The sequence below is a fragment of the Larus michahellis genome, chromosome 8, assembly GCF_964199755.1.
Source record: "Larus michahellis chromosome 8, bLarMic1.1, whole genome shotgun sequence".
Classification (NCBI taxonomy): Eukaryota; Metazoa; Chordata; class Aves; order Charadriiformes; family Laridae; genus Larus; species Larus michahellis.
This window is the reverse complement of record NC_133903.1, coordinates 24,697,929-24,725,163: the sequence shown is the minus strand read 5'-3', so window position 1 is coordinate 24,725,163 and position 27,235 is coordinate 24,697,929. Positions and strand designations below refer to the sequence as shown.

The window sequence follows — 27,235 nt, the reverse complement described above, 5'->3', positions numbered from 1 at the left end:
GATGCAGGAAAAATAAGGAAGGTAAAAAACCCCACCATCGCCCTTAAATTAAACACGCCATTCAGAAAGACAGTGACAGAACTGTAGTTCAGAGAAGGCAGCACAATACGTGAGGGTGTGAGATTAGACAGCAAACAAATCCTCTGGAGCCTGGTGACATTTGCATATAAGGAAACACGAAAGCCACATGTGTGCAGGTGGTGACGCAAAGAGTCACGCATCACCGAAAGTTGCAGCTAAGCGCCCTCTGTGCCCTGAGGAAAGTCCCGGTGCTGCCTGGGGCACAGGGACCTTTCTGCAAGATTGGGGGAGAACCGAGAGCAGAACGTGGCCGTGAGCAACGGGAATCCCACGGGAGTGAGCACCATCAGGGAGACGGGGATGAAATTAAGGCTGGATATTTCAGTGTAGGGTGAGCAGCAGGAAGATATTAACGGCTGATGATGTGGCAGGACACACGGGAATATTTTGTGCCCAGATGTGTGCCACCTCACGTGCTTGGCCGTGCTGTATGCTGTCCTCCGCTCTCTCTCCCTCTCTTTAGAGCTCCCTGGCTTTCCTGGCTGTGAGGTGTATGGGTGTCAATCAAGGCAATATTTGGAAACAGTTTCTCTTATACCGCTATGGGGAATGATTCACACAACATCACTTATCAATACGGAACATGGTCTCTCTCTGCAGCAGAAGCCAGGCCAGGAGGAGACGGTCAATGACACGAACCTCTTTCCTCTCTAGTGTCCGTGCTTTGAACTGGAGGTAGAGGTGACATGGGCTCTTTGTAATTTCATCCTGTCATTTTGAATCACACCAGGATCCTTATCAGCAGGGTTTTTTTCAGACAACAGAAGGCATATTACTCTCAATGGCATTTCCTTTTTAAAACAGCATTCTGTGCTTTGATCAACATGTAAAGGACAGATGAGGAGTTGGGTGCAGTTTGGTTCAATGTAAGAAGCCTCGGATATGAGAAAAAGGAAAGCATTTGCATAATACATAGCTCAGGGCACAGGAGTAGGGGCCAGTGCAGTCTACAAACATTCTAGCCACAGCAGAAGCAATATTTATGGAGGTACCTCAAAACTAGGTTAGAGAGAGACATGTCTGAACAGATTTCATATGCTGAAGTCTCCGGACTTGGAACAAAAGATGAAGTTGCTTTGCATAGCGTGTTAGTGACTGGCAGTTAGGAAGAAGGGTGTGTAAAATTCTCCGGTAAGTTTTGAGGAAAGATGCCACCTAAAACAAACTGGGACTTCGATTTGATTCACTTCCAGTTTACAGCCCTGGCCTGGTTTTAAAAGAGCCGTTAATCTGATCTTTACAAGTTCTCCTTTTGTTCTGTATACATAAGCCTTGAACATCCTTAGCTCGTACCCCTTGAGGGCCCATCAAGAGGCGTTTACTTATCCTTCCCTCAAGTGTGTCTGCTTTTGCCACGTGTCAAGCGTCTGGTTTAGAAGGGCAACTGGAGATGATGGGCATCCTGCAGAGATGCTCAGCTCTGGGGTGGACGGACAGCGCAGCCTGAAACAGCTTCAGCAGGGCAGAGGTTTTGATCTGTCCCCAGGCAGGGCAGCAGAGAGATCAGGCAGGAGGAGAACCAAATAACCCGGAGGACAGAGGTGCTGAGGGGGTTTTGCCATTCAGATATGGGTGTGTTGCTGTGGGGGTAAGAAAGCAGAGCTGTGAAGGCGGTGTGCACAGCAGCCGTGCCCTCGATTAGTGTATGGAAACTGGCACAGGGCCGTGGGAATCCACTGGAATTCATCCCCGCAGGAAGTCCTCATCCGCATATAGCACTTCCCGCCCTGGCACTGGCCGTGCGTGGTGCCATGTTCCTGTGCCACAAGCCACAGTCCGCGGGGGCATGGTTGGAGGGGAATTGGGAGCAGCAGGCAGAGAGGGACCGCACCTTCCCAGGAGATCCTCTCTCACGCTCTGCGTGATGCGATCCAGGACATGGGACCCCGTCTGGCAAACCTTTCCCATACCTGTTTCACTGTATTGAAGTGGGAAGTTAAAAACCTCACTGAAATTTAGGGTCCTATGAACAGGGCTGGGAGGAACCTTAGGGCATTGCTTAGGCCATCCCCTGCCCCAACGCAGGATCAGCTCTACTAAAAACTTTCTATACAGGAGCTGGCTTAGTGCATTTTTTTTTACATCTTCAGCGGTGGAGAGTCCTTACTCTCCCTAAACAACCTATTACCAGGACTTAACCATTCTCACACTTAGAAAATGTCCCTAAACGTCTATCCTGAATTGCGCTTGTTGCAATTTGAGCTGGCAACATTTTGTTGTAATCCCCATGGGTAAGAGAAACGTATTCCCTTCCTGTCTGTGGAAGCCTTTTATATATTTGGAAATAGTTATCATGTGTCCCTAACAGTCATCTCTTCCCCAGACTAAACGTGCACGGTTCCTGTGGTCCTTCTGCAAAGCCAGACCCCTGCTGTTCCTGAGACCCCACTGGAGTCTCTCCATCAGCCCTCACCTTTCTCGAAATATGGTACCCTGCCGCATTTGTACCCAGCAGAGGGTTAGCCACTGCCTCCTGCCTACGTTTATATGTCCCAGGTGGTTGTTTACATTGACTCTGATGCACTGTACTCCCGGATCTTTGTCTGGAAAACGGCTAGCTAGCCAGCACGTTCCCACCTTGCATTTTCACAGATGATTACTCCTACCTAAGTGCAGGACTTGGCACTTGCCCGCATGGACTTGCACCCTACATTTTGCTGAGCCTTTTTCCATTTTGTCAAGAGCATTTTGACTTGGAATCCCGGCCTCCAGAGTGCCCGCAGCTCCTCTTAGATGGGTTCTGCTTGCCAAAGGTTTAATTTTTATTCTTGGTCTTGGGTCATTAATAAGCGTTCCTAAGTGCTGGGAGGATCAGGGTGGGGTGGGAGAGGGAGAGTGGGGAGCACAGAATGGGGGTGCTGCTGGGGACCCCCTTGGTGTGGTGCTGGAGGTTGATGGCGAGCGAGCAGAGGGACAAACCAGCCCGGCGGGGAGAGGGAGCGCGGCCGCATTGCCTTTGTCCCCGGGCGGGCGAGCGGCGGCGGCGGCGAGGTGCGGGCCCATGTGGCCACCGCGCCGTGCCGTGCCGTGCCGTGCCGCGTCGCGTCGCGCCGCGTCGCGTCGTGCCGCCCGCCGGAGCATGTGCAGCTGCGGCAGGCACCTGGCAGGGAGCCGCAGCGGCGGGGATGTGAACCAGGCGGGGAGGAAGGCCCTTGACTCATCAGATAAATCCAGCCCCGCACGGACGAGCGAAGGCGGAGGAGGAGGCAGCGAGGTGGCGGTGCTGCTGCTAGGAGGGGAGGATGGCGGGGGACAGCGAGCAGAGGCTGGAGGAGCACGGGCAGCCCAGCGGCGGCGAGCCCTTCCTCATCGGGGTCAGCGGCGGCACGGCTAGCGGAAAGGTGCGGGGGGCTTTCGCGGCGGGGTCTGGGATGGATTGGGGGGAGCCCGGAGCCTTTCCCCGCCGCTCACCCCCCCCCGCCTCCCACCGGCGCCGGGCGCGGCGGCCACATGGCAGCGCGGCGGGTCCGAGAGGCCGCCCCGCCACGTGCGCGGCCCCGGGGACCGGCCGGGCCGTGCCGGGGGAGGCGGCCCCGGGACCGGGCGGGCTCGCTGCCCCGGCGGCTCCGGGAAGGACGAGCACGCCGGAGGGTGCGGGGCCGCCGAGGCCTCTGCCCGGCCGGCGGCTGCGGGAGCCCCAGGGACACGTGGAGGAGGGGGGCTGTGCGGTGTGGGCGCAGGCTTTACCCCCCGCCCCGGACCAGGACCCCGCTCCCCTCCGCCGCGCCGCGGGGGGGGCAGCGGGCAGGGCTGGGGGCTGCGCGGGGCGTGGGCGGCCCCGGCCCGGCCGGCATGGAGGTGGCATCCCCCCCCCCACCGCCCGCCCCGCAAAATCCTCCCTCCCGTGGCTTTAAGAAGCGCCTTCTCTCTGTCACCCTTTCGCTCGTAGTGTCCCCCAAGGGCTGCTCGCCCCGCGGTGGTGCGATGCAATTATTTAATATCTTTTTAAATGGTTTCGGTCGTGCATTGCGGGGGGGGGGGGATATGGTGTGTGCGTACCCTTTTGTGGCCAACTTTGGGGTAAGCAGGAGGGGAAATCCTGCAGTAAATGCTGACTCACAGCGGCAGAACGACCTCCGCGCTGCGCCCGGGAGGGGACGGTCCTTGGCAGCGGCAGGTAGGAGCAGGGCGGGGGGCTGCGGGCCGGGGGCAGCCGCGCCGGCCGCCCTTAATGCGGGCTTTCTCTGGAGGGCTGCTACACCCAAACTGCAGCGCAGGGCAGCTCCGGCAACGCCACGGGTATTTATTTTTAATGTTTTTATTTAGTTATTTCGTACAGTAGGTTTTTCTTTAGGTAGGTTGCTTTCTATCCTAATATGAAAAGAAAATTACTTTTTTTTTTTTTTCTTATTTAAGATCAGTAAAACTAGATCCACGGCTACTCAGCTCTCCTATGCAGGGTAGCACAGACATTCTACCTGCATTTTTAAGAGCCATGGAGATTTGGAGAGCGTGGATTAGAGAGCATGAATAGATTTGGAAGTAGCAATATCTTTGAAATATTGCTTGCTAAGGAAACTGAATGTGCGGCGTCACGGGAGGAAGACAGAGCCTATATCTCCAGGTTGATTCGTGTTTGGAGGGGGGCCCTTTTTCTTTTGAGGGGTGGCATAACCCAGCTGCTGCACCTCAGCCTGTAATAACAGTGTTTTAAGAATGTGTCTCTAAGTAGCCTATTGATTCTTGGATCACTGTTGCTACTGCAAAGGGGAAAAATCCAGATATAACAGGGGAAGGATGGTGAGAGAGGATGCAATCTCCTCCACTGGGAACCAAAGCTGGATCATTCCTGCAGTACGGCTCCTGGTGACTCAAACACACTGGGTTTGTTGGCTCTCTGATGCCTGGGTCTGTCTCTCTGTAGCTGTCCCAATAACATTGTGTCTGATGCTGCTGCTGAACTGTTATGTCTCTGAACACTCTGGCCCGAAAGGTAAAAGCAGTGATTACAGTACAATACGCCACAGTTGTTCTCAACTTCAAAGTGAAAATGCTTAGTAGCAGCAGGCTGCCTTAGAAAAAAAAATAGGGAAATGGTTCTTTCTAGCAAAGGAGATGTACTAACTGGCTTTTCCTGTCTCTCAGCTTTGATTTCCCCCCCTCCAGTGATAGCTGGCTGCTAAAAACCTCTGTGCAGTGCTGCCTGTTGAAGGGAATCCAGCAGATCAGTACAGAGTTTGTGGGGAAAGGCTGCAAGAAATATGCTGGCAAAAAAAAAAGCTTCCTCAAGGTGAAGCAACAGGAGAAAAAAGGACCTGGGGCTTGTGCACACAGACCCTCAAATCCACATTTGATGCAGCTGCAAGGCCAGGGTGCAGTGGGGCTGTCCCCTGTCTGGCTAGTGAGAGTGCCCTGAGCCAGGCGATGCCGAGTGCCGCAGCACGCTCTGGGAAAGCAGCGGTGGGGCTGGTGCAGTTTGCTCAGCTAAGGGCTCGCCTGCAGCTAAAATCCAGCCCAGGGACTGCTGTGCCGGTGTGCTGGCTCTGGGTGAAAACAAAATGCTTCTAGAGGGAAAGCGATGCAGGCACCTTTCCCACTGGGAAAGCGGCAAATCCATCTGACTCGCCTTCACACCAATTGAGGGTTGTTGTCATAACACACCCCTTTGGCAGGACACCAGCCCGAAGATAACGGAGGGCACTTGCCTTCCAAGGGCCCCCCCGGCTCCTCCCACTCCTGCTTTTGTTGAGTCTAAGATGGGGAAAAAGGCTCCACGTCGTCCCCCCATCCCACTCGATGTACCAGCACAGTCAGGCTGTGGAAGGAAGGGATCCTGTTTGTAGCGTGCCACAACTTGTTGTGTCGCATGGTGCCCTGGGGAAGCTGGCATCTGGAGCGGCCAGCCTTCCCCGAAGAGCCGGGGGGGGGAAGTGTTTGGCTGGTATTTCTTAAAGGCAAATTGGTGAGAACTCAAATTCAAAGGCTGACTGCTGTTCCCTAGTGAGCAAAAGAGGCTTGAGCAACTTTCAGTACTCAAATAGGAGGTGGAAACATGAGCGCTGTCCTGGTTTTGGCTCATAAAAGAAATCCGGGCTGTGTTAGGAGCAAAACTGGGAGCCGCAGAGGTCCTGGGCAGGCTGCGATGCTGCAGCCTCTAGAAGGGCAGTGCCAGCCTCATGGTGGCTGTTTTGTGTTGGCTCAGCTGGGACAGGCTCTTCACAAAGGCTTGCTGGGAGGCAGCATTTCTCCCACCATCCCCCAAAATCCAAGCACTGTGCAGTCTGAGCAAAGCTTGCTGCCATCTCCTGATGTGGAGGAGATGACGTAGCATTAAGACCCTCTCCTGTGCCAAAGCCAGAGAGAACTGCAACCGCCTCGTTTCCTCAGAGGGATTCCCAAGGCTCGTTGTAGCATTTTCTTTAATCCTAAGTGCTCTGCTAAAGCTCTTGTTTCCGTCTTATATCCATGGTCTTGGTGCTAACAGCTTCTTCCCTCCTTCTTGCAAGAGATTCCTGACTACCAAGGACTGCAGCATGCAAGGCAGGCAGCCAGGCTGAGGGCTGGAGGAAAGTTCAGCAAACTGGCTACTGGGATGAGCTGGGAAGTGCTGGGATACCTCCTTAAGCTCTTCATGTATCCTTACTTCAGCTTAGCTCCTGGGATCCCTCAGCTCTGCCAGCAGTGCTGGAGTGGCTCGCTCCCAGCAGCAGTGGAAGCATCTGGTGCCGGGGTGGTTGCAGGGGTGGGGAGTGCTCTTCAAGCATTTATTGCTTGTCCCCACGTGCCACAAAGCGAGGTGCTGATTGCTACCTTCCAACGGGAGGTTGTAAGAAAAGGCAGATTTACAAAGGGCTGAACGCTTTCATTGGATGCCTGGCTAATGAGGGATGAATATGGGTGCCATCATGGCCCAGTGGCTGCACCTTCTGGATCTTGAGTTGGTACGTAAAGTTGGAAACGTCTGTTTGAACAGGCAGCCTGAGAATTTCCAGATTGCAGAGCACCAAGATTGCAGCGTGTGTTCGGCCAGGTGTATTCTTCACTGTTAATCCCTTAGGCACTTCTGCTTTAAACACCAAAAACGCTGCCTGAGGCTGAGCTGGCTGCCTAGAAGAGTGAGCTAGCCAGGAGGCTGAAGAAGGCCACCCACCAGCCAGGGTGGGACAGCCAGCATGTTGGTCCCCAGGGCAGCAGTGTCCTCAGCTGCAGCACGTCTCCGCATGAGGCAGTTCCCTCCCCACACGGGGCTTCTTGTGTTACAGAGCTCAGTCCCCTACAGTAGCAAGGGCTGAGGTCCCCCACAGCAGTCTGGGGAGTCATTGCCACCGTGTCACCACCTGGATGCCAGACAAGGAAGCCTGGGGGAGACCCGGGGGGAGCCACGGGAGGGGGACTAGCAGGGATTGCAGCAGTCCTGTGTCGGTTCGGCACCATTTCCTGGTGACGTTCATTCCGTGGCTGGCAGGAGCCCTAAATCACAAGGTTTGACTTGTTAAACACTGGTGTCAATGTGCGCTCGAGACTCGTCAGACTTTCTAGTTGAACATTATTCTGTGCCAGCTCCCGATCAGACTGATACACAGGACGTTTTGATGGGTCAGCCCTTTCCTGTTACTGATTGAATATATGCGAGTTCATTATGGAGCCTGCTTACCATAGTCCCATGGGCTCAGCCAGCTCCAGGCTATGGAGTTTGCAGCAGGGGCTCGAGAAAAATATCCCGCGTCTAAAACCAGTGGATGGGGAGGGATTGTGCTAAGGGGTTTGTTTTCTTCCGCACATGTAATCTGTGTTCAGATCCTCTGTGTTTGTGCATGCCTGTTTACGTTCCAGCCCAGGACTGCTGATCACATGCCCAGTATTCCAGGGTAAGTGAACAGAAACCTGGCTATCCCAGTCCCAAACTGGTTAGCCTGCCTCTCACGAAGGGAAAGGCAGGAATGGTGAACCTGCCTGGGAAAGCTCTGGGTGGAGGCCCAGGCTTTTGGTACAAGAATAGCAAGTTTCCAGTCCCAGTGCTGCTGTACGGATGTGCTCCATTAGGACTGGAAAGGTTTGCGTGGGTCATGAACTAGGTCTTTGCAGTCGCAGGCAGACATTTAATAGATGCTCTGGGACCCTTCCCAATTTGGTATCTGTTCTGTGGGTCACCCTAGTCCAGCAAGCACTTCCTAATACTCTATAATTAACATAACCTTACAAGAAGAGACCAAAATCCACAACTAGTGTGCTGCTGGAGATGAGCTGGAGAGAAGCAGGAGTGCTACAGCTCCTGATTTCAAAGACCCAATTGAGTAAAAGTCCCCTGCGATGCCTGGAAAGGGAACCATGCTACAGGGGACATCAGAGAAACGCAACAAGTAATGCCAGTGGTCCTTGATGTGATCTTAGGGAAAATCCTGCCAGATCCCAAAACCGGAGGCTATTTTATCCACAAGCATGTGATGAGGACAGCTCGGCCAGGCTCCTGTGGATGCAAAGCTCTCGACAGCCCTTGCCAAGCCTGTTCACATCCAGATCCTAGAGGAAGGGGGTCGTGGCAGCGGCGTCCGTGAATATAACCTCTGGGCTTCTCTCCTTGGTGGGAGGTGGGATGTGAGTGCTGCAGTCTGTCCTTGCTTCTGGCTATAGCATTTGTTGTGGGCCAAGGGCATTGCTCTGCTGGGCAGGACTGTCCTCATGGTGAGCAGCATCTTGGCTCAGGGCAAGCAGCTTGCAGCGGTGGCAGGAGTCTGTACCTCTCTTCCTTCCATGCTAGAGCCCAGCACATGTCTCCTGGTCGGTCTTGCTTCTGGCGCTGCCCTTCTCCCTTTACCTGCTCCTGAGCAGACTGGCAGCTTCAGTACTTCTTTAGGGCTGAAATCACTTTATCTGGCGTAAGTCACTTTTGCTAGGTGTCTAGTCTCGGGTCCTTGGGAGGATGGGAGGTCCTCCCTGCTGCTGTATCGGGAGCCTAATGAGCAGCTCAGTGTAGAGATCCCTCTACAGTGCCAGGCTCCCTGGGGATGGATGGACTGCTCTGAGAGAGTGGGTTTTAGCATATCCACATGCACAAGGCTTATGGTTTCCTCCTAGCCCAGGACAGAAGTACCTGTACTCCGCCATCTGCCACAGCAAACCCAAGGCTGAAAGCATCCTGGTATCCTGCCTGGTACCTTGAGATGGTGGTTGTCCATCAGCTTCCTCTCTAATACCCATCTGAAGTCGTAAATCACTGGCTGATCAGAGCTACCCAAGAGGGACTGTGGGATAATCTGCATAGTAATATTGGGGAATTAGGCAACTCCTAAAGAATATCTGAGCAGCCGGCTATAGGCCATGAGTGAATATGAATTAAATATGTAATGTAATTAATATCTTTCAAATAAATGTCAGGGGTAGAGCTCTGAACACCCGTCGGTTGAGTTTCTTCGCCTGTGCACCACCTCTTTCCTTTTGGGAAAATGTGCAGGAGTTCTTCCCCAGGTGCCCTCTGCGTCTTCCCCTCCCAGCAGAATAAAGCTGTACTTCTTCCTTAAACACTGGTTATTTGTGTGCTGGGTTCAGAGGAGGAATCCTGCAAGGGGAGCTGCAGCCGCTTCTGTGCGGCAATAACATCTCTCTAAGCTCCTTCCTTGCGTTGTGGTGTGCGGATGCCTCCCTCCCCACCGTCTCTGTGTGGTGTGGGTTGGTTTGTGCAGCTTTCCCAGGGAGCAGCTCAAGCGCAGACCCTGGGGGAATGCAGCTCAGTGGGTCACAGCCAGTCTGCTCCAACCTGCAGCCGAGTTCCCCTCGCTGCAGCGTGTGGAAAGTCATGAACGATGGCAGAGAGGCTGGGGCTCCCTGCCTGCACGCTCAGAAAGTCCTGCACGGCTTTCATGTGGCTAATATGGGAAAGGTCCGCTTGGCAACCACGGAGGCTCGGAGGCTGCTGTCTCTTATCTATATTTAGTTTTAAACAAGTTCTGGAGGAGGGGAAGGCTCTTGCTTGAGAAAGCGTCCTGTTGCCGGCACTGCACTGCAGCTGAATCACCATCAGCGTTTGCTTTGGGTCGTGGCGAGGTGTGCATGGACAATGTGGATCTAGGGAAGGGGCTGAGCGGAGGTGAGAAGCCCTGTCATGCCTCTCATCTTCCCATAGATAGGACACATCACACAGGGCAGACCTACTGATGGGGCCCAAATCCCGGAGTTTCTGGGCTGGGATTCATCTCTAGCATCATGTCATCTTCCTCAAGTCATCCTCCATTTGCCTCTGCAGCCCTGGGTTTCTCAGAGAAGAAACAATTGTCATCTTCTCCCCTGGGAGAAGCAGTTAGGAATTGGCAAAGGAAGGAATCTGAGCCCACGTTGTACCTTCAAGTGGGTGCTGAGCGTGTGTGTCAGTACCACGTGTCCCCTGGGTTACCGTGCATCCAGGCTGGTCGCACCCCGGCACGGTACTTCGCAGTCGTGCTTTGGTTTTGGTCTGTGTGGGCATCTGGGCAGGCCTCCCCGGAGCCTAACTGCTATCATTTCCAGTTGATAGCGGATTTTTCACACCTCAGATTAACACCAGTCACACGTATGTATGCAGTGCTGGTCTGGGAGAAGGGGGTTTAAGCAGGGGACATGCGTCATTCATTTGGACAACGCTTCCTGAGGCTGGGAGTTTCTGTTCCCACTGTGTAGGGGATTTTGTAACCTCCGTGTTTCTGGTTTTTCTTCCTCCTTAACATAGGGTGTTTATTGACCGTGGGGGAAAACTGCCTGTCCAGCTGTAGGAGATATTCAGACAGGCATCAGGGAATGCCCCTCGTGAACCATTCTCGTTTCCATCACAAATGATTGTGAGGAAAGGAAAAACCTTCTTCACTTAGACCTTGCCGAGGTTTGCTGCCCCATTAAGGCAAACTGAATGCAACCCTCGGGTCGGAGGAACGTGCCGTGTCACCTGATGTCCTTATGTCCCGCTGCACTTTTGCAGGTATAATGTGTGAGCAGTGCCCTGGCCCACATCTTCTGCCTTTTGTGGGACCAAGGTGACACATGTGCCTCTTAGCAGAGCCCAGAGGTGACATCCCTGCCCACCCCGGCAACACGGTATGCTAAACCTGAGCTCGGTCCTGAGAGCAGGATATCCTTGTGGTCATCTTTCTCCATCACTTCTGATAGCTGTCCAAAGCCCACCAGAGAAAAGGGAAGGGTCTGTAGCATCTGCCTGGATGCTTTCGCAAGAGGCATTTGCCACCCCAGAGCACTGGATGGTAAATGCAGCCAGGATACGCTCCGGTCCTCGTCCTGGGCCCCAGTGGGAGGACGTGTTCCTGTTTCCAGCTGCCGAGGGCTACTTTCTCCTTGGGATTTTCTCACCATTGGGTGTCTCGAGTTGTGGGGTATGGAACAGGAAGGTGATTTTCAGAGCTGATGAGGACTCTTTTCTCCACTTTTCAGGATCAGTAGACCAGAGATTAGTGTGCACAAGGCAGAAGAAAGATTGGCAGGAATTATCTGATGCCCTCAAATGATTTTATTGTCCATCCATGTGCTGAGGTCCAAGGGGAGAGCGTGAGTGCAACTGGTGTGCTGCTTCCATTGATCCAAAATAAAGGAGCCCTGCTCCCTCCCCTGGGCTGGGGAAAGCAGTTTCTGATGCAGATCCATATGGAGCTGTTGATCTACAGGCTGGGGATCTGTCTGGGTGGCTGTGCTGGAAGGTGGTTTGTTCCTAATTGCAAAGGACCTGGGAAGCTTGGTGTCCTTGGCAGCTGTGGCCAAGGCTGAACCCTTCTGCACTGCGTCTCCTCACTGCACAGACAGCACGGAAAGGCATCAGCGTCCGGGGGAGAGAGCAGGGAGGAAAAGTGGAGGAGAGGCACCGTGCACGCCCTGTTTTTGTGAAACCTATGGGATACAGCTGGATAAGCAACAGGGCTGACGCAGGCTGGAGAAGGATGTGTGGAGTGGGAAAACAGAGGAAACGGAGAATGGGTTCCGGGTTTGTGTTTGCACGTGCCGAAGGGCGAGTGACTGGCACTGGCTTGCAGTGCTTTGTTCTGGGTGGTAGCAGCTTGCTGCAGGGCAGGGCTGCCGATGTGGCTCGGGAGGCACGACTTGCCAGCTGTGAGAGGCAGGAGAAGAAGGTGGGATGCTCAGCGGAGACCCCATCCCTGACCCAAAAACCCAAACTTGTGCCCGGGGCCACAAGGACTGCTGTTGGGCAGCCCGAGCCGGTTTGCTCTGCAGCAGTGCTGTGTGTGGAGGCTCTCCAGCCGGGCTGGGACTGACTCACAGCACAGCGGTCACAGCCAAGTCAGGTCAGCCTGGCCTGGAGGGGAAGAGACAGTCTCTGGGGACAGGAATGCCGTCAAATCTTCCAGCTTCTCAGGCAAACAGCCTTGCCCTCTGCCTGCTGGGGTGACCTCCTCTGCCAGGCATGCCTTCCCCGCCCTGTTCCCTTCACCACTGCTGTCTTCAGCTCTGCGTCTCTAGGTTGCCAGCCAGGTACGGAGCAGATGGTTGAGCCAGCAGGGAGCTGGGAACATGGAAAGAGCCACAGGCAGGCTGGGGCAAGCAAACCTCTCTTTGCAAAGCAGAGGGCTCAGCGGAGAATATTTGTGGTGATCGAGGCCAGGAGTGGCTCAGCTGGGCATCTGCAGCAAGCGTGATTCACAGGAGGCGAAACAGCTTAGTTTGGCACCAGGTGCACCCCCTTTCTCCCCAAACAGTAGATGCTGTGGGGCTGATGCGCAGGGCTCCTGCAGGCAGCAGAGCACTCCCCCGCCGGCCTGACCTTGGCTCTCGCTGGCCGGAGCAGGCGTGTTGACTGCCAGTTAGTGATGCAGTTGACACCGCTGTGCTGCACAGCAGCCAAGGACTCATATAACTAAGGAGAAGGGACTGAGGCAGGCTTTGGGATTTGCCCCCCAAGCTGTGCTCTGATTTGTGTTGCAATGGCGGGGTCCAGCGTGACCCTTGGCCATGCAGCCAGTGCCTGCTGCAGTGCCAGCAGAGTTGATGCCGGCCACCGGCACCCAGCCCTCTCCATGAGGTGTGTGAGGTGCCGGTCCCTGAGCCAGCAGCGCTCGTGGGGATCTTGCACTGGCAGTCAGAGCCACGTGGCTTTTCAGCCGCTGGCTCCGCAGTGCCCTCAGCCTCGCTGTGCCAAGAGGCACCAGGATATGCTCGCAGCTGCTCCTCCCAGCCCTGGCAGTTGTGGCAGAGATCCCTGATAAAGTCCCAGGGCTCTCTTCCTAGTTTCCTTTCATCCTGGGCTTTGTTTAGGGCATGAAAGCAACCTGGCTCTCCCTCTCGGAGGACTCTGTCCCTCCTTGCCCGTGCTGTGGTGGGGTTTCTGGGCTGGAGCAGGGCTGGAGGAACCAAGGCACTAAGGCTGCCGCCCAGGGAGGAGGCTCAGCCCTGGTGCCACATGCAGCTCTGCTCCCTGGGGAGCTGCTGGGCAGGCGGGAGCTGGCTGCGGGGGCCCTGGGGGTGCGGCTGAACGCAGGCAGCAGCCGGCTGGTTTCCTGCTGCCATTTGTGCCCAGAATAGGAGCTGCGGGCAGGCCACAGGGACGGAGGAGAGGGAAGCAGGGAGCAAGCTTGGTGCTGCTTTCACACCGAAGGGCCCCACGGCAATGCCTCTGGAGCACTTTTCCCTCAGTGGCTTTGGGCTGTGCCTTTGAGGGGACCATGAACTCTCGGCTGGAGGTCCAGCAAGCAGGGCCTTATGCACTCAGGAATGGCTGTTACCTGAAGACACTCCCTGTGCGGCTCAGGCACCGCTTGCTGCTGACTTGCCTCTTTTGCTGTTCCTTTCCCAGTCCTCAGTATGCTCCAAGATCGTCCAGCTGCTGGGCCAGAACGAGGTGGACTACCGCCAGAAGCAGGTGGTGATCGTGAGCCAAGACAGCTTCTACAGGGTCCTCACCTCAGAGCAGAAATCCAAAGCACTCAAAGGCCAGTTCAATTTTGACCACCCAGGTGAATGGAGAACAGAATCGGGGCTCTGCCACACAGTTGGGGGGGTGAGGGCTGGAGTGGGACCCCCTGCTCCACCAGCAAAGAGCCTTGCGTGGACTTTGGGACTCTTGGGGCAGGAATGAGAGGCTTAGTTAAGCTCTTGTAGAGCTGGGTGCATCCCTGGCAGGGTGGCTGGGGGCCACCTGTGTCCCCTGCACTATGGCCTCTCCCTCTCTTGGGAAAGAAACTGCCTTTGTGGTGGAGTATTAGGGATATGAAAGGGCAGGTTGTGAACCCTCAAACTCCTTAAGACTGCAAAAACATCCCCCAGTTTGAAAACCTTTCTGGTGCAGCTGGATCGGGACCAGGGAGATCTGGCCTGGCACAGCCCCCTGAAGCCAGCAGGTCTGTCTCCCTCCTTCAAGGAGGGAACCGTCTTGTGAGCTGCTCTGCAAACCCCTCCACCAAGGGGCCCATGCCCTCTTGCTACAACAGGGCCTCTTTGAACCATCTCTGGCTTTGGTGGGGAAATTCCAGAGCCGCTGTCCCTTCGTCCCCCACAAGGACAATGGCTGGAGGCAGCAAGCACCAAGCAAACAGAGCCCTGTCTGTCCGTTGACTTGAGCCTGAAACACTGCTCCAGTCTCTGCGAGGGCTGGAGCCCTGGAGGAGATGCCTTCCCGAGCCCGGGCTGTCAGCGCCACCGTACAAGGGTGGTATTGATCTCTGTGGGACAGATCCCGGGCTGGTGCAAAGCAGTGAAGACCCGAGGGCTGTGGGTGATCTAGGCCTTGCTACATGCATGGGAATGTGCAGGGCTTTCTTCCCAAGCCTGTGTATCTGTGTGTCCCCAGGGCGGGGTGCCAGTGTCTCTGACTAGGTTAAGCTCAGTATCTGGTGAGTGGGAGAGGTTGCAAAGCTGCCTCGGGTAACATTTCCTCTCTCCTCAGATGCCTTTGACAACGAGCTGATCGTGAAAACGCTCAAAGAGATCACGGAAGGGAAGACGGTCCAGATTCCTGTCTATGACTTTGTCTCCCACTCCAGGTCTAACAGCCGCTCCTGCCTTGCTGTGCCTCTGCTAACGCCCTGCGGCGCAGCACGCAGCCCTGCCAGCCCAAACTGCCTGCCCCTCCGCTTGCACCCACTCTTAGGCGCCTAACGGGCCAACAGAAAGTTTCAATCCTAGCTACTCCAGACCCCTTGGTTAGAGGATCCAGGGCAGATACAGGCGCAGTCTGAGGGTCTGGAAAGCTGCGCGGCCATACAGTGGCATCCAGCAACATACAGGCATCAGTGGAGGGCGGTTATGGCCCCCTTTTTCTTCCCCCATCCATGCTTTCTATCGCCATAAAGTCTGTGTTTGCAGCTTTAATGAGTGTTCCAGGCTCAAACAGCCCAGCACTGCCAGGAAAGGAGGAGGAGGACAGTTCTTGCTCTCGTAACTCTTCCCTTGCACGTGTTCAGCTTGTTTTTGCATGCCTGTGCTGGTCATGGATGGTGTGACCCTGCTCCATTTCCCACAAAAGCGCTGTGGTGTCAGGGGGGGTGCTGCCTAGTTCCCAGGGGAGCAGAGCTGGCCCTTGCAGGTTCCTGTGGATCAAGCCCTGTGCATAGGCTTTCTGGGCTTTATGGCTTGGCACTTAACGCTTGCAAGCAGCAGCTGGCCAAGGTGGGGGGAGAAGGGCTAGTCTGCTTCCTGCTCTGCCGTTTGTCCTTCTAGGAAGCGTACGTATGCCTTGGATTCCCTCCACCGCGGTGGGGTAGGTCTGCCCTCTCCTTGGTCGTCCCCCTGGTGCAGCAGTGATGTCCCAGGGTTGGAGCAGTGCCTAGGAGCACTGCTGTTTCCCCCCACCTCTCTTAGCTTGTTTCCCCCCACCAGCATGTTTTGACTCTTCTTCCCTCTGCTAGGAAAGAGGAGACGGTGACTGTCTACCCTGCCGACGTGGTGCTCTTTGAAGGCATCCTGGCCTTCTACAGCCAGGAGGTGCGGGATCTCTTCCGCATGAAGCTCTTTGTGGACACGGACGCAGACACCCGGCTGTCCCGCAGAGGTGAGGCCTGAACACGTTTTGTGCAGCAGGGACAGAAACGTCACTTAACTGATCTGAGCAGCTGGTCATGGAGGCAGGTGACAGTGACCGGAACTGGAATTGGCACAAAGCTGTGCTGCTGCTAGCAAAGAGCCAGGGAGCTTTTCTTCCCCAGCACAGAATGTCACGTAGGGCAACTTATGGCAGTGGAGAGCACCTTGCTCCACGTCTGTTAGGATTCAGTGGGGGTTTTGCTGCCTTGTCTGGGATTCCTCCTTTGATGCCTGCAGCAGTGTGACTACCGAGCGTGCTGTGTCCTCACATGGCCCTGTGTCACCAGTCCTGTGCCATCAGCTGAATGGCAGCTACTGCTGGTCAGCAGGTGCCAGCAGGGAAGGGTGCAATGGGCAAGGCAAAGCATCTCCAGTGCTCCGAGGGTGGCATTTGCGGGTGTGGTTATCCATCGTGGATGATGCAGACAGGGAGTTTGGGTTTACATCTTGGTTTGTGCAAGTACAGCCAGTGCAGCGTGGAGCCTTGTTATGGTCCTTGGCACTGGGGTGGTGGCTCTGGGGGCAAAGAGCCCTGGAAACCAGAATATCCCTCTCTAGGACTCCCCATGTCCCGCTGGCTCGGCTATGGGTTGCCAGCTGACATAGGAGGGACTCCAGCTCTGCAGGGTCTGCATGGTTTGAGACGCAGTTCATTTCAAAGCAGCCTTTAGGAGTGGGGTCACTGATGTAGCACCTGAGTCTCCTGGATGACTAGGAAAGCATCTTGGCACTCCCGGGGCACAATTTAGTTCTGTTTGAGCTGTCTCTGCCTGCCTGGCTCTGACAGCCTTCATAGGGTGTTTGGGGATGCAGAAGATGACTTAGAGTAGAGGTCCTATCCACACCTCTATGCTGTGATGAGAGGAGCGTGTCTCAGTGCGTCAGCCTGGGACTGCTTGTGAACATGGGACTGTTCCACTAAGCGATGGAACTGGTCTTGCCTGCCCTCCTGCTGTCAGACAGATACACAGCCTCCTCCGCTGTTGGGATGTCATCAGTGTTGATGAAGATTACGCATCCTTCTTGACCCTGCCCACTGTTCTTGCATGACTCATCCAGGGAGGTGACAGCACAGTCATTGCAGGGAGACGTATTAGCAGGTTACAGATACGCATTTGCAAGATCCCACAATGTGAGCCTTATCCCTTAAGCAGACTGTGCTTCACACCCAGCCATGGGGTAGCACACGTTTTTGGCAGTGCCCTATGCCACACTCTGGAGTGTGTGGTTCAGTCACTTCGTAGTTGGTACATAACTGTGAGATCAGGGCTTGAGAACTGGTTGAGAACCCATTAACTAAGAACCGAGAGCATCCAGCTGCCGACTACAGTACAGAGCTAAACCCTGTTGTGCTGCAGCTGTTGGACGGGGTCCTGAGCCACATGGGCCCAGGCCGTTCTTGGCGTATTTCTCCCACCCCCCCATCAATCGCTAAATCCTTGCCAAGGGGCAGCTAGGCTGGGAGAGGTGCTGGTGTCTCCTTGTTAGGGCAACTTGTCCTCTTGATAGCGAACTGACCATTTGGCAGCCTCCTGGCCTGCCGTCAGCTATCGGTAGGACCACTGCAGCAGCAAATCTGTTTACTGTATGCCTCCCTGGCATTTCTGGGAAAGATGAGCCTGTGTGTGAGGTGCTGAAGGTATAATCAGGGCCCTGGAACATAGCTGGAGGCATATTATAGCAAAAGTTGGGATCTTGCATTGCGACATGGCTCTGAGTCATCTTGGTCTCCCAGAAGTCCTGAAGAGTTGCGGCAATGGGTTTTTCAGCTGGGCAACAGCGGGAGATGAGATTCCTGGAAATGTAGCTGACAGCTCAGCTAATCAATAGTGCTGGGGTTCAGTATGTGCAACTTGCACTGTCCCCTTCTCAGCACCTTTCCCGAGAATAACGCTGCTACCAGAGCGCAAGGGACAAGGTCTGTCGGGTGCCTCAAACGGCCTGATCTGTGCAAAGCTGATTCTGGCTGAGGTCCCTCGCTGCCCTGTTCTTGATCAGCTTCTGTAAAACAAAGACTAAGTCAGGTGCCATGCGTATGTTTCAGGCCTGATTTGAGTGATGTCTACCTGCTGGCTCTGGACGGGTGCCTATCCGTCCTTGGGACATTTGTCTGCCCTGCAAGTAGAGGGTGATACCTCCAGATACGGTGCCTGGTCTTAGTCTGGGTTGCTCTGGGGCCAGGTACAAGACAATGGGTGCTTGACTCATGTTTGTGTGTGGGGCGAGTGCCTTGCTGTGGTCTGCCCTGGGAGCGGGCAGGAGTTTTGCCCTGTCAGGACCAGCCCCTGCAGCCTGGGCACTCGCCCTGTGCAGCTTGCAGGCCTCCCGCATGCCATCCTAGGCGGGGTGTGCTGCAAATACACCCTCACTGTGCTTCTTCCATGCCCCAGAGCGGCCAACAAACAGGGTGTGGGACCTGGGAAACAAAAGTCTCTCTGTTTTATTTTCCTTGCCTGTTTTTCTGTATTGTTTGAGCTGGGGCTTGCTCCTGCTCTCTGGAGAAGGCAAGGAGCTGGCTAGAGCAGCCTGGGCTGGGCTGAGCTGTTCGTAGAGCAGGCAGGGAGCTGGCACACATCTTGCTGTCAGCCCTTTCTACCCCTCGTCACCTCCTCTGCGCGGGGCTGCGAAAGGGCATGCTGTGAAGCTGCTGGCCGAGGGCAAACAGAGCCGCGGGGACGGTGCCAAACCAGCGCTGGGAGAACAGCACTGTCCTGGCCCTGCAAGCATATGGGCAACGGCTGCTGAGCAGGTCACGCAGGCTGGCAGTGCTGTGCCTTGGCTCTGCTTGGCACATGGAGAAGGCTCGCTCCAAACCCAGTGCCAGGTGCTAACATGCTGGGGAGAAGCCAGCCAGCCCCTTGGGGAGAGCCAAGAGCCGTCTGCTCCGCCACAGGGCTATCTTGGCTTTTACCCGTGGATTGAATTCCTGCTGAACGGGGGCACTTGTCCACGCTGAAGTGGCTTCAGACCAGAGATGGCAATGACCCAAATACCTCGTGCAAACAGGGTGTAAGGCCCAAACGGCAGAACAAGCAGGAGGCCAGCTTGCTCTCCTGCCTCCTGGCTTTCTCCTGAGCTGATCTCCGCCAAGCACCCTCTCAGCCACTGCTTGTGGGAGCCTGCTTCGCCTTCCCATCCCACTCAGCTGGGAACAGCACAAGGAGCCTGGCAGAGATGGGTAGGTGGGCGAGTTTTAGTCTCCTCACCTCTGCAGACCTGAGTTTAATTGTGCCTTAATGTGTGTATGGGTGAACCCCCCTGCTTTTCTATTCTTTGGGCACCTCTGCACGGGGCTGACTGGGAAAATGCCCCATCCTTAGGCCAAGGGCAGGGAGGAGTGACAGGAGGGATCAAGGGCTGAGGCCGGGAACAGTCAGGACTAGGGTGGCACTGGTTACAGCTGGAACATGCTTGCAGAGCTGAGAAGGGAGGGAGGCCAAGAAAAGCCCTTGGTCAGGTCAGCCAGCCCCTTGACTCCCGGGAAAGCCTGGAAGTGAGTTAAAAAGCATGTAGCTGGGCTGGGGTATGCTCGGACATGTGGGCAGCAATGTCCAGGAACAGAGACCTCAGGCAAAACACCCTGGTGGTTGGCCAAAGGCTGTACTGAAGGGAAGGGGGATGGAGTGATTCATGTCTCAGGTCCTGACTGTGCTTTACGTCTTCCCCGCAGTGCTACGAGACATCAGTGAGCGAGGCAGGGACCTTGAGCAGATCTTATCTCAGTACATCACCTTCGTTAAGCCTGCCTTCGAGGAGTTCTGTTTGCCAGTAAGTAAGGGGAGTGACACCCACTGGAGGCTGCCAAACATGCCTCATACCCTGCCCAGCTCCTCAGACAGGAGCATTTTGTGTCCCAGAGCTCAGGTCAGCCTGCCTTGCCTTGCTCCCTCCCTGTGGGCGATGGCAAAAATGGGGGTGCCAGTGCTGGCTGCGCAGGCTGAGATGGGGACTATTTTTACAGCCACCGCCTTCCTGGTGAGATCACCCTCCCTTATGGGAAGGCCGACACGGCAAGAGAAACCCCTCCCTGCACAGGGTCTGACAAACCAACACCAGGCAGCTCAGCCAGCCTGAGAGGGAAGATCCTTGGCTGCATCTAGGTGGGGAAGGGAAGATCCCTGTCCCCAGGCAGCGTTTGCAGTGTCTGCCTCCTGTTTTGGGCTGTCCCGCCTGCCCTTTTTCACCCTGCAGTGCCACAGGCTTCTTGCTGGGCGGATGCTTGGGAGAGCAGGGGAGCTCCTTCCTTCGCTCTGTGCTGTGGGATGTGGCCTTGCAGGTTGCATTTCCTGGCTGGTGAGAGGCCAAGGTGCAGAGCAGCCAGACCTCGCTTGGGGCCAGTGTTGCAAGGTCTGCCTGGAGAAAGGCAGTTACTTTGGGAGCTGATAGCCAAGACACAGCTCCCTAGCAGACAGGGACTTTGCATGTGTGAGACCACTGCAGTCCTGCAGAACTTGCAGGTGAAATAGCTTGTGTACAGGACTAGCCATTGCACACCTCTTCTGCCTCTCATGGAGAGGAGCCTGTGCATTGGTTTTCAAGTCTTTTCCAGCAGATGTGGTAGTTATATGAGGAATTTCTTTTTATTCTGGAGGAACTGGGCTAGCAGAGTCCTGCAACCTGGGAACTCCTGGCCAGCACCACAGGCAGGAATTGAACCTGTGCCTCCAGCCTCAGGAACATCTTTGTGCCTGTCTATGTGGCCAGCTTTGCCCTTTCCTGTAAGAGAGGCTGATTCTTTCTGTGCTACAAGAGCTTTTTGTGGTGCCTGAGCAGCACCCTTTTCTCTGTCTCACTCCGTTGTGGCTCTGGGGACCAAGGTCCAATTCCAGTGTAATCCCTGAAAGGCTTTTCCCAAGAGGCAGGTCCAGCTTGGTGGCTGCCCTCCTTGCAAATCCCCCGCAGCTTTGCAAAGCAGCAGATGCTGCATCAGTCTCTTCCGTTGAAGAGTCTGTAGGAGGATGAAATGTGAAACAAGGAGGGTAGAAAACAACTGCTTTGTCCCTACCCACCAGCTTTGCAGTGGTCTGCTCACACTTCCCACCTGGTGGTGGGCTCAGCTGCAGAGCAATTGCATGGGGATGTCAAGCAGACTCAGCACCCAGTAGTCACTGTTATTCGACTCCTAAACCATCTCTGGGCCAGGTGGTCCAGCACTGAAGCAGTCCAACATGTCCTGGTGACTTTTGATATGGCTGGAGACACCTGGAGGTGTCAGATGACACCCTTCGCCAGCATGGGCTGGCTTGTTTACTGATGGTAGAGCTTGGCTGTCAGGAAGCTGATCAGCTGTAAAAGCTGACACAAATAGGTGAAGAAACTGAGACTGGCACCTGCAGGTGAAAATAGGTCAGGACTGGTGTCCCAAATCAGACCTTTTTTGCAAGCAACGCTGGTAGAAAATTCTCCCCACATCCCAAGCAGATCATATGGCTGTGCCCTGCATGTCCACGCAGCCCAGGCATGCCAGCTCTTGCTGTTGTACTAAGTCTGTCTGGATTCAGTGGGGAGGTTCTTCCCAAAAGCATCAGCTAGTGGAGTCTTGCAGTTGTGAGGCACTTTAATTTCAGGTTTTGTTAGGGTGCCTCTTATTGCCTCTTAGTGGAATCTGTATGAGCTCATGAAAGTGGAGTCAAGGCGCAAAGCATGGCCCTCAAAACACAGAGCAGAAGACAAATAAGAGCATCCAAAATGTATTATCAGCAATGACATACCTCCCAGTGGGTTTGGGTTTGGAAAGGGGAGGGGAAAGAGCTTCCCAAGGGAGCAGGGACAATGCCCAAAGCCTGGTGGGTCTCCACTTCCCCTGTAATGCAGTGCTCTCTCTCTCCTTCCAGACCAAGAAGTATGCTGACGTGATCATTCCCAGAGGAGCAGATAATGAAGGTGAGTGGACCCAGACCCTGCCGTTATGTCCTGTCAGCTGGCTTTGGGCTGCTGCTCTTGCAGCGGAGTTCGGTAGGAGGTAGCAAGGCCTGCCATGGAGGTTGACTCAGGCCACTGCCACCCCAGAGTGCTGTTACCACACACACGCTGACGTGAGCCTCTCCCCTTTACTCCTGTCTGGAGCATTAGTGACTGGGAGTTTGTGCTCCTCTGATCGAGCCTGGGAGTCCATCTATGTGCAGTGCCTCCAGGTAAACTCCTGGTTCATCCCACGCAAAGGGAAATGTGGGTCTCCAAGGCCAGATGTGCAATTGGGACAGTCGGGTCTCTGTCTGGCTGGAATCAGCCTGACCATACTGGCTTGAGTGTGGGGTTCAGCTGGGGCAGAGGGATGAAGTCCCAGCAGGGCAGCTCCTCCCAGCAGGGTTGCAGTTCCCCACCATGCGATAGGAGGGGATAGGAGCAGAGGAGACAGGAGGGTCATCGGCTCTGGCTTGGCTCTAGTTTATCTGCGGTGATCCTAATGCAATCTCTCCCTTATGTCTTTCCCTCCTTTTTGCTCACAGTGGCCATAAACCTGATAGTGCAGCACATCCAGGACATTCTTAACGGAGGACTCAGCAAACGCCAGAGCAACGGCTACCTGAATGGCTACACTCCTCCCCGCCAGCGGCAGCCCTCAGAATCCAGCAGCCGGCCTCACTGACCCCGGGCAGCAGGCGTGAGGCTGGGGGTGGAGGGCGCTCGGGCCGTGCCACTGCCCCTCTGTACATACTGTCTGTTCATTTCCCCCCTTATCTATTTAAGAAACCAGACGGAGATGAATGCCTTTAATTTTGTATGTTGGAAATGCCGAATGAGAAGCAGCCGGCTGCTCGGGAGCCCGGACCGCCCACAGCTCCTGGCCTTGCTCAATAACTTCTCCAGCACGGAACCGGCTATAAATCTCTATAAATATAGAATTGCTCTATTTTTGTGTAAATGCAGAATAACGTAAAATTACTTGCCATAAGGTATTTGCCAGGCTCAGTGTTGCTGGGAGGGGGCTGGGAAGAGGGTCCTGGGAAATACTGGTGTCAGGCACTTCAAAGGTGATAAGGTAGGAAGAGCGTTCAACAACTGCTTTAGTATCGCAGTGGTCTCCATCCCAGGGAAACGGATGTGCTGTGGTGGAGGTGGCAGCTTGATGGTGGCATGGGTTTTGCAACTGGGCTGGGGTTGCTGCCTCCTGCCGTTGCTGTTCAGGGCCGAGCAGCCTGATTTTGGCTGGCAGGCACTGCACAATGCCACTGGGAGTTGGGAGAATGATACCTCCCCTGACTGTCTGCACCTCCAGGTCTCAGTCCCTCAACGGCATTCCTTTTTGTGTCTGACACCCCTTCCCACCACAGGCGTGGATCTGCTTTCACACCCTCCAGCAAGGACCTGGTAGGTGATGCTGGGTATGTGATCATATAAACATGGCAGCTTGCATCTTTAGCAGTCTCACTGCCTGGCTTGGGTGGGGACAGCACATGGATACCTTCAGCCCCTCTGGAGCTCTGTAGCCACATGTGTGGTAGGACTCCTAGCTGAGACCTAGGCTCGACCCTAAGCCTGGAGGTTGGCTTGCAGAAGGTCAGAGCTGTGTCTGTCATTCCTCACTTGGAACAGTTTTGCTCTTGGATGGGGGAATTTTGGGTCCGTAAGATACGGTTAAGGGAGAACTAGCTTATTCTGAAAGAAAGGGGCAATAGATGATGAAAGGCAGCTGCTGAGCAGCCTGTCTGAGGTGGGGCAGCAGTGTGTAGCAGTCCCTGGGCTGCCTAGCATCCCCATATGGGACATCCACAGGTCCCAGCTGGGTAGCATGAAACTGGATGTCCAGGAGTCCTCTGCTCCCCTTTTTCAGAGCATGCTCTTCCCTGGCCTGTGTCCCTTTCATTGCGTCCTGGTGGAGGACACTTATGCCCCTGCAGTATGTTGTCCCCAGGGAGTGCCCTCACTTGCCCAGGGTGAGAATTAGTCTCCCCTAACCTGGTAGTCCTGCAACAGCGGTGTCCCAGGAGAGCCTGGTGGGGTTGTACTTCAGGTCTGGGGATGCCTGGAGAGCAAGCCGGGGCAGCTGGGCTGGGGCAGGGGCTTGGTGGGGGCCGGGAAGGGGATGTGGTGGAGTGGTAGCCAGGAAAGATCCTTTGGCCCATGCTGCTGGGACTAACTCGACCCACTGAAAACAGTTTAATAGGCATGCCACGAAGCCTGGAGCAGGGACCCTTAGCCTTGCTGACTCTGATGATTTTTAAGTCTTTCCAGAGCATTGGCTTTGCTCTGCATGGTTAAAAGCTTAAGAGCTTAGAGACTCGATGCTCCATCGCTCTCCAGCCCCATGTGAGCTGAGACAAGCTTTGATTTTTAACAAAGAGAACGAGAAAGGAAACACCTTCCCCAGTGACCGCTGCTGGGGCAAATTCATTCCCTCTTGATCTGTGATGGGGGCACACGGCAGCCCTTTATCCCCCTCCCTGTCTGCAGACACTCCCCGAGGCATGTCAGCTTTGCCAAAATCAAGGGCTGGCACTGGCTAATTCTAGGTACAGCCATAGGCAGCGGGGACCAAAGCCCTGCAGAACTGGTGAGGCTTCTCAGGGCTTAAGCAGCCACGAAAGCCCTCAAGATGAAATACGGGCCTCCGCTCCCCTGTAAATAAAGACAGAACAACTGGATGCTGGTGTTTCTTGTCTCCTGTTTGGTGCTGTATTTTGCTGGCTGCAGTCCCAGTGTAGAAGCAGACTTGGCCAACATTGTTTTAGTTCTGCAAGTCAAAGCCAGACCTGGAGCAAAGCTCCTAGCACAGACTGTTTTGGTGAAGAAGGAGGTGCTGAATGCAGTGGCTCTGGCTTTTGGCTGGCCAGCTAGCTCTCGGCAAGTCCTGGTGCACACATGGCTTAGGGTGCTTTTGTGAAATCCCTCTGTGCTCTCAGGACAGCAGAGAGATGGACAAGTTCAGCCCTTCCCAGTAAGTCTCTTGAACAGGTGGCAGTCAAGTGAATTTCATCAAAAGACCTTACAGGCAGTGTGGCATTAGCACTAGTTGGGGTATCAGGCAAGAGTGAGACTGCTTTTAGCAAAGACCACTTCGGGGCAAATCACTTGGTGTCAGCATGGATTCACGAAGGGGAAGTCATGCTTAACAATCTGATAACACTCTATGATGAAATGACTGGCTTGGTAGATGAGGGAAGAGCAGGGCATATTGTCTAGCTTGACTTCTGTCAGACTTTTGATACAGTCTCCCACAAGATCCTCATAGCAAAACTGTTGATTTATGGGCTGGATGAGCAGACAGTGAGATAGACTGAAAACTGGCTGAATGACTGGGCCCAAGAGTGTGGTGATCAGTGGTATGAAATCTGGTTGAAGACCAATAACTAGTGGTGTAGCCCATGGGTCTATACTAGGTCCAATCGTGTTCAACTTCATTAAGGATCTGGATGGTGGGGCAGAGTGTACCCTCAATAAGTCCGCTGATGACACAAAAGTGGGAGGAGTAGTTGATACACTGGAGAGTTGTCTTGCCATCCAGAGGGACCTTGACAGGCTGGAGAAATGGGCTAACAGAAACCTTATGACATTCAACAAAGGGAACTGCAAATTCCTGCACTTGGGAAAGAACAACCCTATGCACCAGTACATGCTGGGGGACACTGATCTGGAAAGCAGCTTTGCAGAAAAGACCTCGCGGTTAACCAAGAGACAGCAATGTGCCCTTGCAGCAAAGAGGGGTAATGGCATCCTGGGCTGCATTACGGGGAGTGTTGCCAGCAGGTCAAGGGAGGTGATCCTTCCCTTCTGCTCAGGTGAGGCCACACCTGAGTACAGTGCCCAGTCCTGGTCTCCCCAGTACAAGAGACGCTACTGGTGAGAGTCCAGTGAAGGGTCATGAAGATGATGAATGAAGGGACTGGAGCATCTCTCCTATGAGAAAAGGCTGAGAGAGCTGGGACTGTTCAGGCCGGAGAAGAGAAGGCTGAGAATTAATCCTATGAACGTATATAAATTCCAGAAGGGAGGGTGAAAAGAGGACAGAGCCAGTGACAGGACATGAGGCAATGGGCACAAACTGAAACACCGGAGGTTCCCTCTGAACATCAGGAAACACTTTTTTGCTGTGAAGGTAACTGAGCACTGGCACAGGTTGCCCAGAGATGTTGTGCAGTCTCCATCCTTGGAGATACTCAAAAGCCATCTGGTACAACGTCCTCAGCAACTGGCTCTGGGCAGCCCTGCCTGAGCAGGGCGGGTTGGACAATCTGCCTCCCCCTGGTGCCTTCCAACCCAAGCCATTCTGTGATTTTTGAAGTATTTTCAGCATTGAGAAATGCCAAGGTTTTCCTGTGGTCAGCCTCCTAAGTCACAAGCCACGAACTCCAGTGCCTACATCAGGTTCCTGGAAGGCCTTGGCAGATGGCACCGGTGGGCCACTGTGCTCCACGTTCAGCTGGGAGATGAGTTGCTGCCAGCTTTAACCCTCCCCCCTGTGTCCCTGAGCTTGGCTATGAGCTGTGTCCCTGTCCCTCCTCACGGTGACTCCCACCACCGCTGCCCGTCGAGCTCCACCTCAGGCCGGCCTTGAGGTTTTCAATATGGCGCGCGGGGCGGGGCGGGCCCTGGTGTGAGGGAGCGCGCGCTAGAGGGCGCGCCCAAACCGGCTGGAACCGGCTTTGAGGGAGGCTGCCACCGGCCGGCGGCCGGCGGAACTGCCGCTCCTCGGGAGGGCACCCGGGCACGGCAGGCTGGCGGCCCAGGGAGTAGCTAAATGGCGGGACAGGGGCGGGTGGCCGTCTTCAGCCGTCCTCTGCGCCCAGATCTGCACAGCCGCTGGTCTGTGGGCAGAGAGGGGTTCCTTTGCCTGAGCTGCTGCCCCTCCGCAGGGAGAGTGAACTGCTGCAGCGCGCCTTAAGGGCGGACTGTGGGATGGGAGGTGAGCGCCATACCTAGGGCCAAGTTTGGGGGCGTACAGAAGGACTGGGAGAGCTGGATCTGACGCCGATGCATGCTGCCCAGGACTGCGGGGAGCCTGTGGTTCCCCTCAGCATGTGTCACTGCCATATGTGAGCATGTGGGTCTCTTGTGCCAACTGGAGGTATTTGTGCAAGAGATGGTGATGCTGAGTGGGCGAATTACAGGTCATAGAATCATAGAATCATTGAATGTGTTGGGTTGGAAGGGACCTTTAAAGGCCAACTAGTCCAACCCCCCTGCAGTGAGCAGGGACATCTTCAACTGGATGAGGTTGCTCAGAGCCTCATCCAGCCTGGCCTTGAATGTCTCCAGGGATGGGGCCTCC

The 27,235-nt window shown here is 55.0% G+C and overlaps 1 protein-coding gene across 1 annotated transcript; it reads left to right on the top strand.

The window, feature by feature from the left end:
* The first annotated feature begins 3,039 nt into the window (after positions 1 to 3,039).
* On the top strand, positions 3,040 to 22,891 carry UCK2 (uridine-cytidine kinase 2). Its single transcript, XM_074597731.1, has 7 exons — positions 3,040 to 3,422; positions 13,802 to 13,961; positions 14,891 to 14,987; positions 15,852 to 15,994; positions 19,697 to 19,794; positions 21,861 to 21,909; positions 22,476 to 22,891. The coding sequence occupies exons 1-7, from the start codon at positions 3,324 to 3,326 to the stop codon at positions 22,613 to 22,615; spliced, it is 786 nt and encodes a 261-aa protein (XP_074453832.1). The 5' UTR covers positions 3,040 to 3,323; the 3' UTR covers positions 22,616 to 22,891.
* The last annotated feature ends 4,344 nt before the right edge of the window (positions 22,892 to 27,235 follow it).

Excerpts from the sequence above, each read along its gene's own strand:
- UCK2 (XM_074597731.1), top strand. The coding sequence starts at position 3,324 with ATGGCGGGGGACAGCGAGCAGAGGCTGGAGGAGCACGGGCAGCCCAGC. Across the intron at positions 3,423-13,801 it reads GCGGCACGGCTAGCGGAAAG|TCCTCAGTATGCTCCAAGAT; the intron begins GTGCGGGGGGCT and ends TTCCTTTCCCAG. Across the intron at positions 13,962-14,890 it reads GTTCAATTTTGACCACCCAG|ATGCCTTTGACAACGAGCTG; the intron begins GTGAATGGAGAA and ends CTCTCTCCTCAG.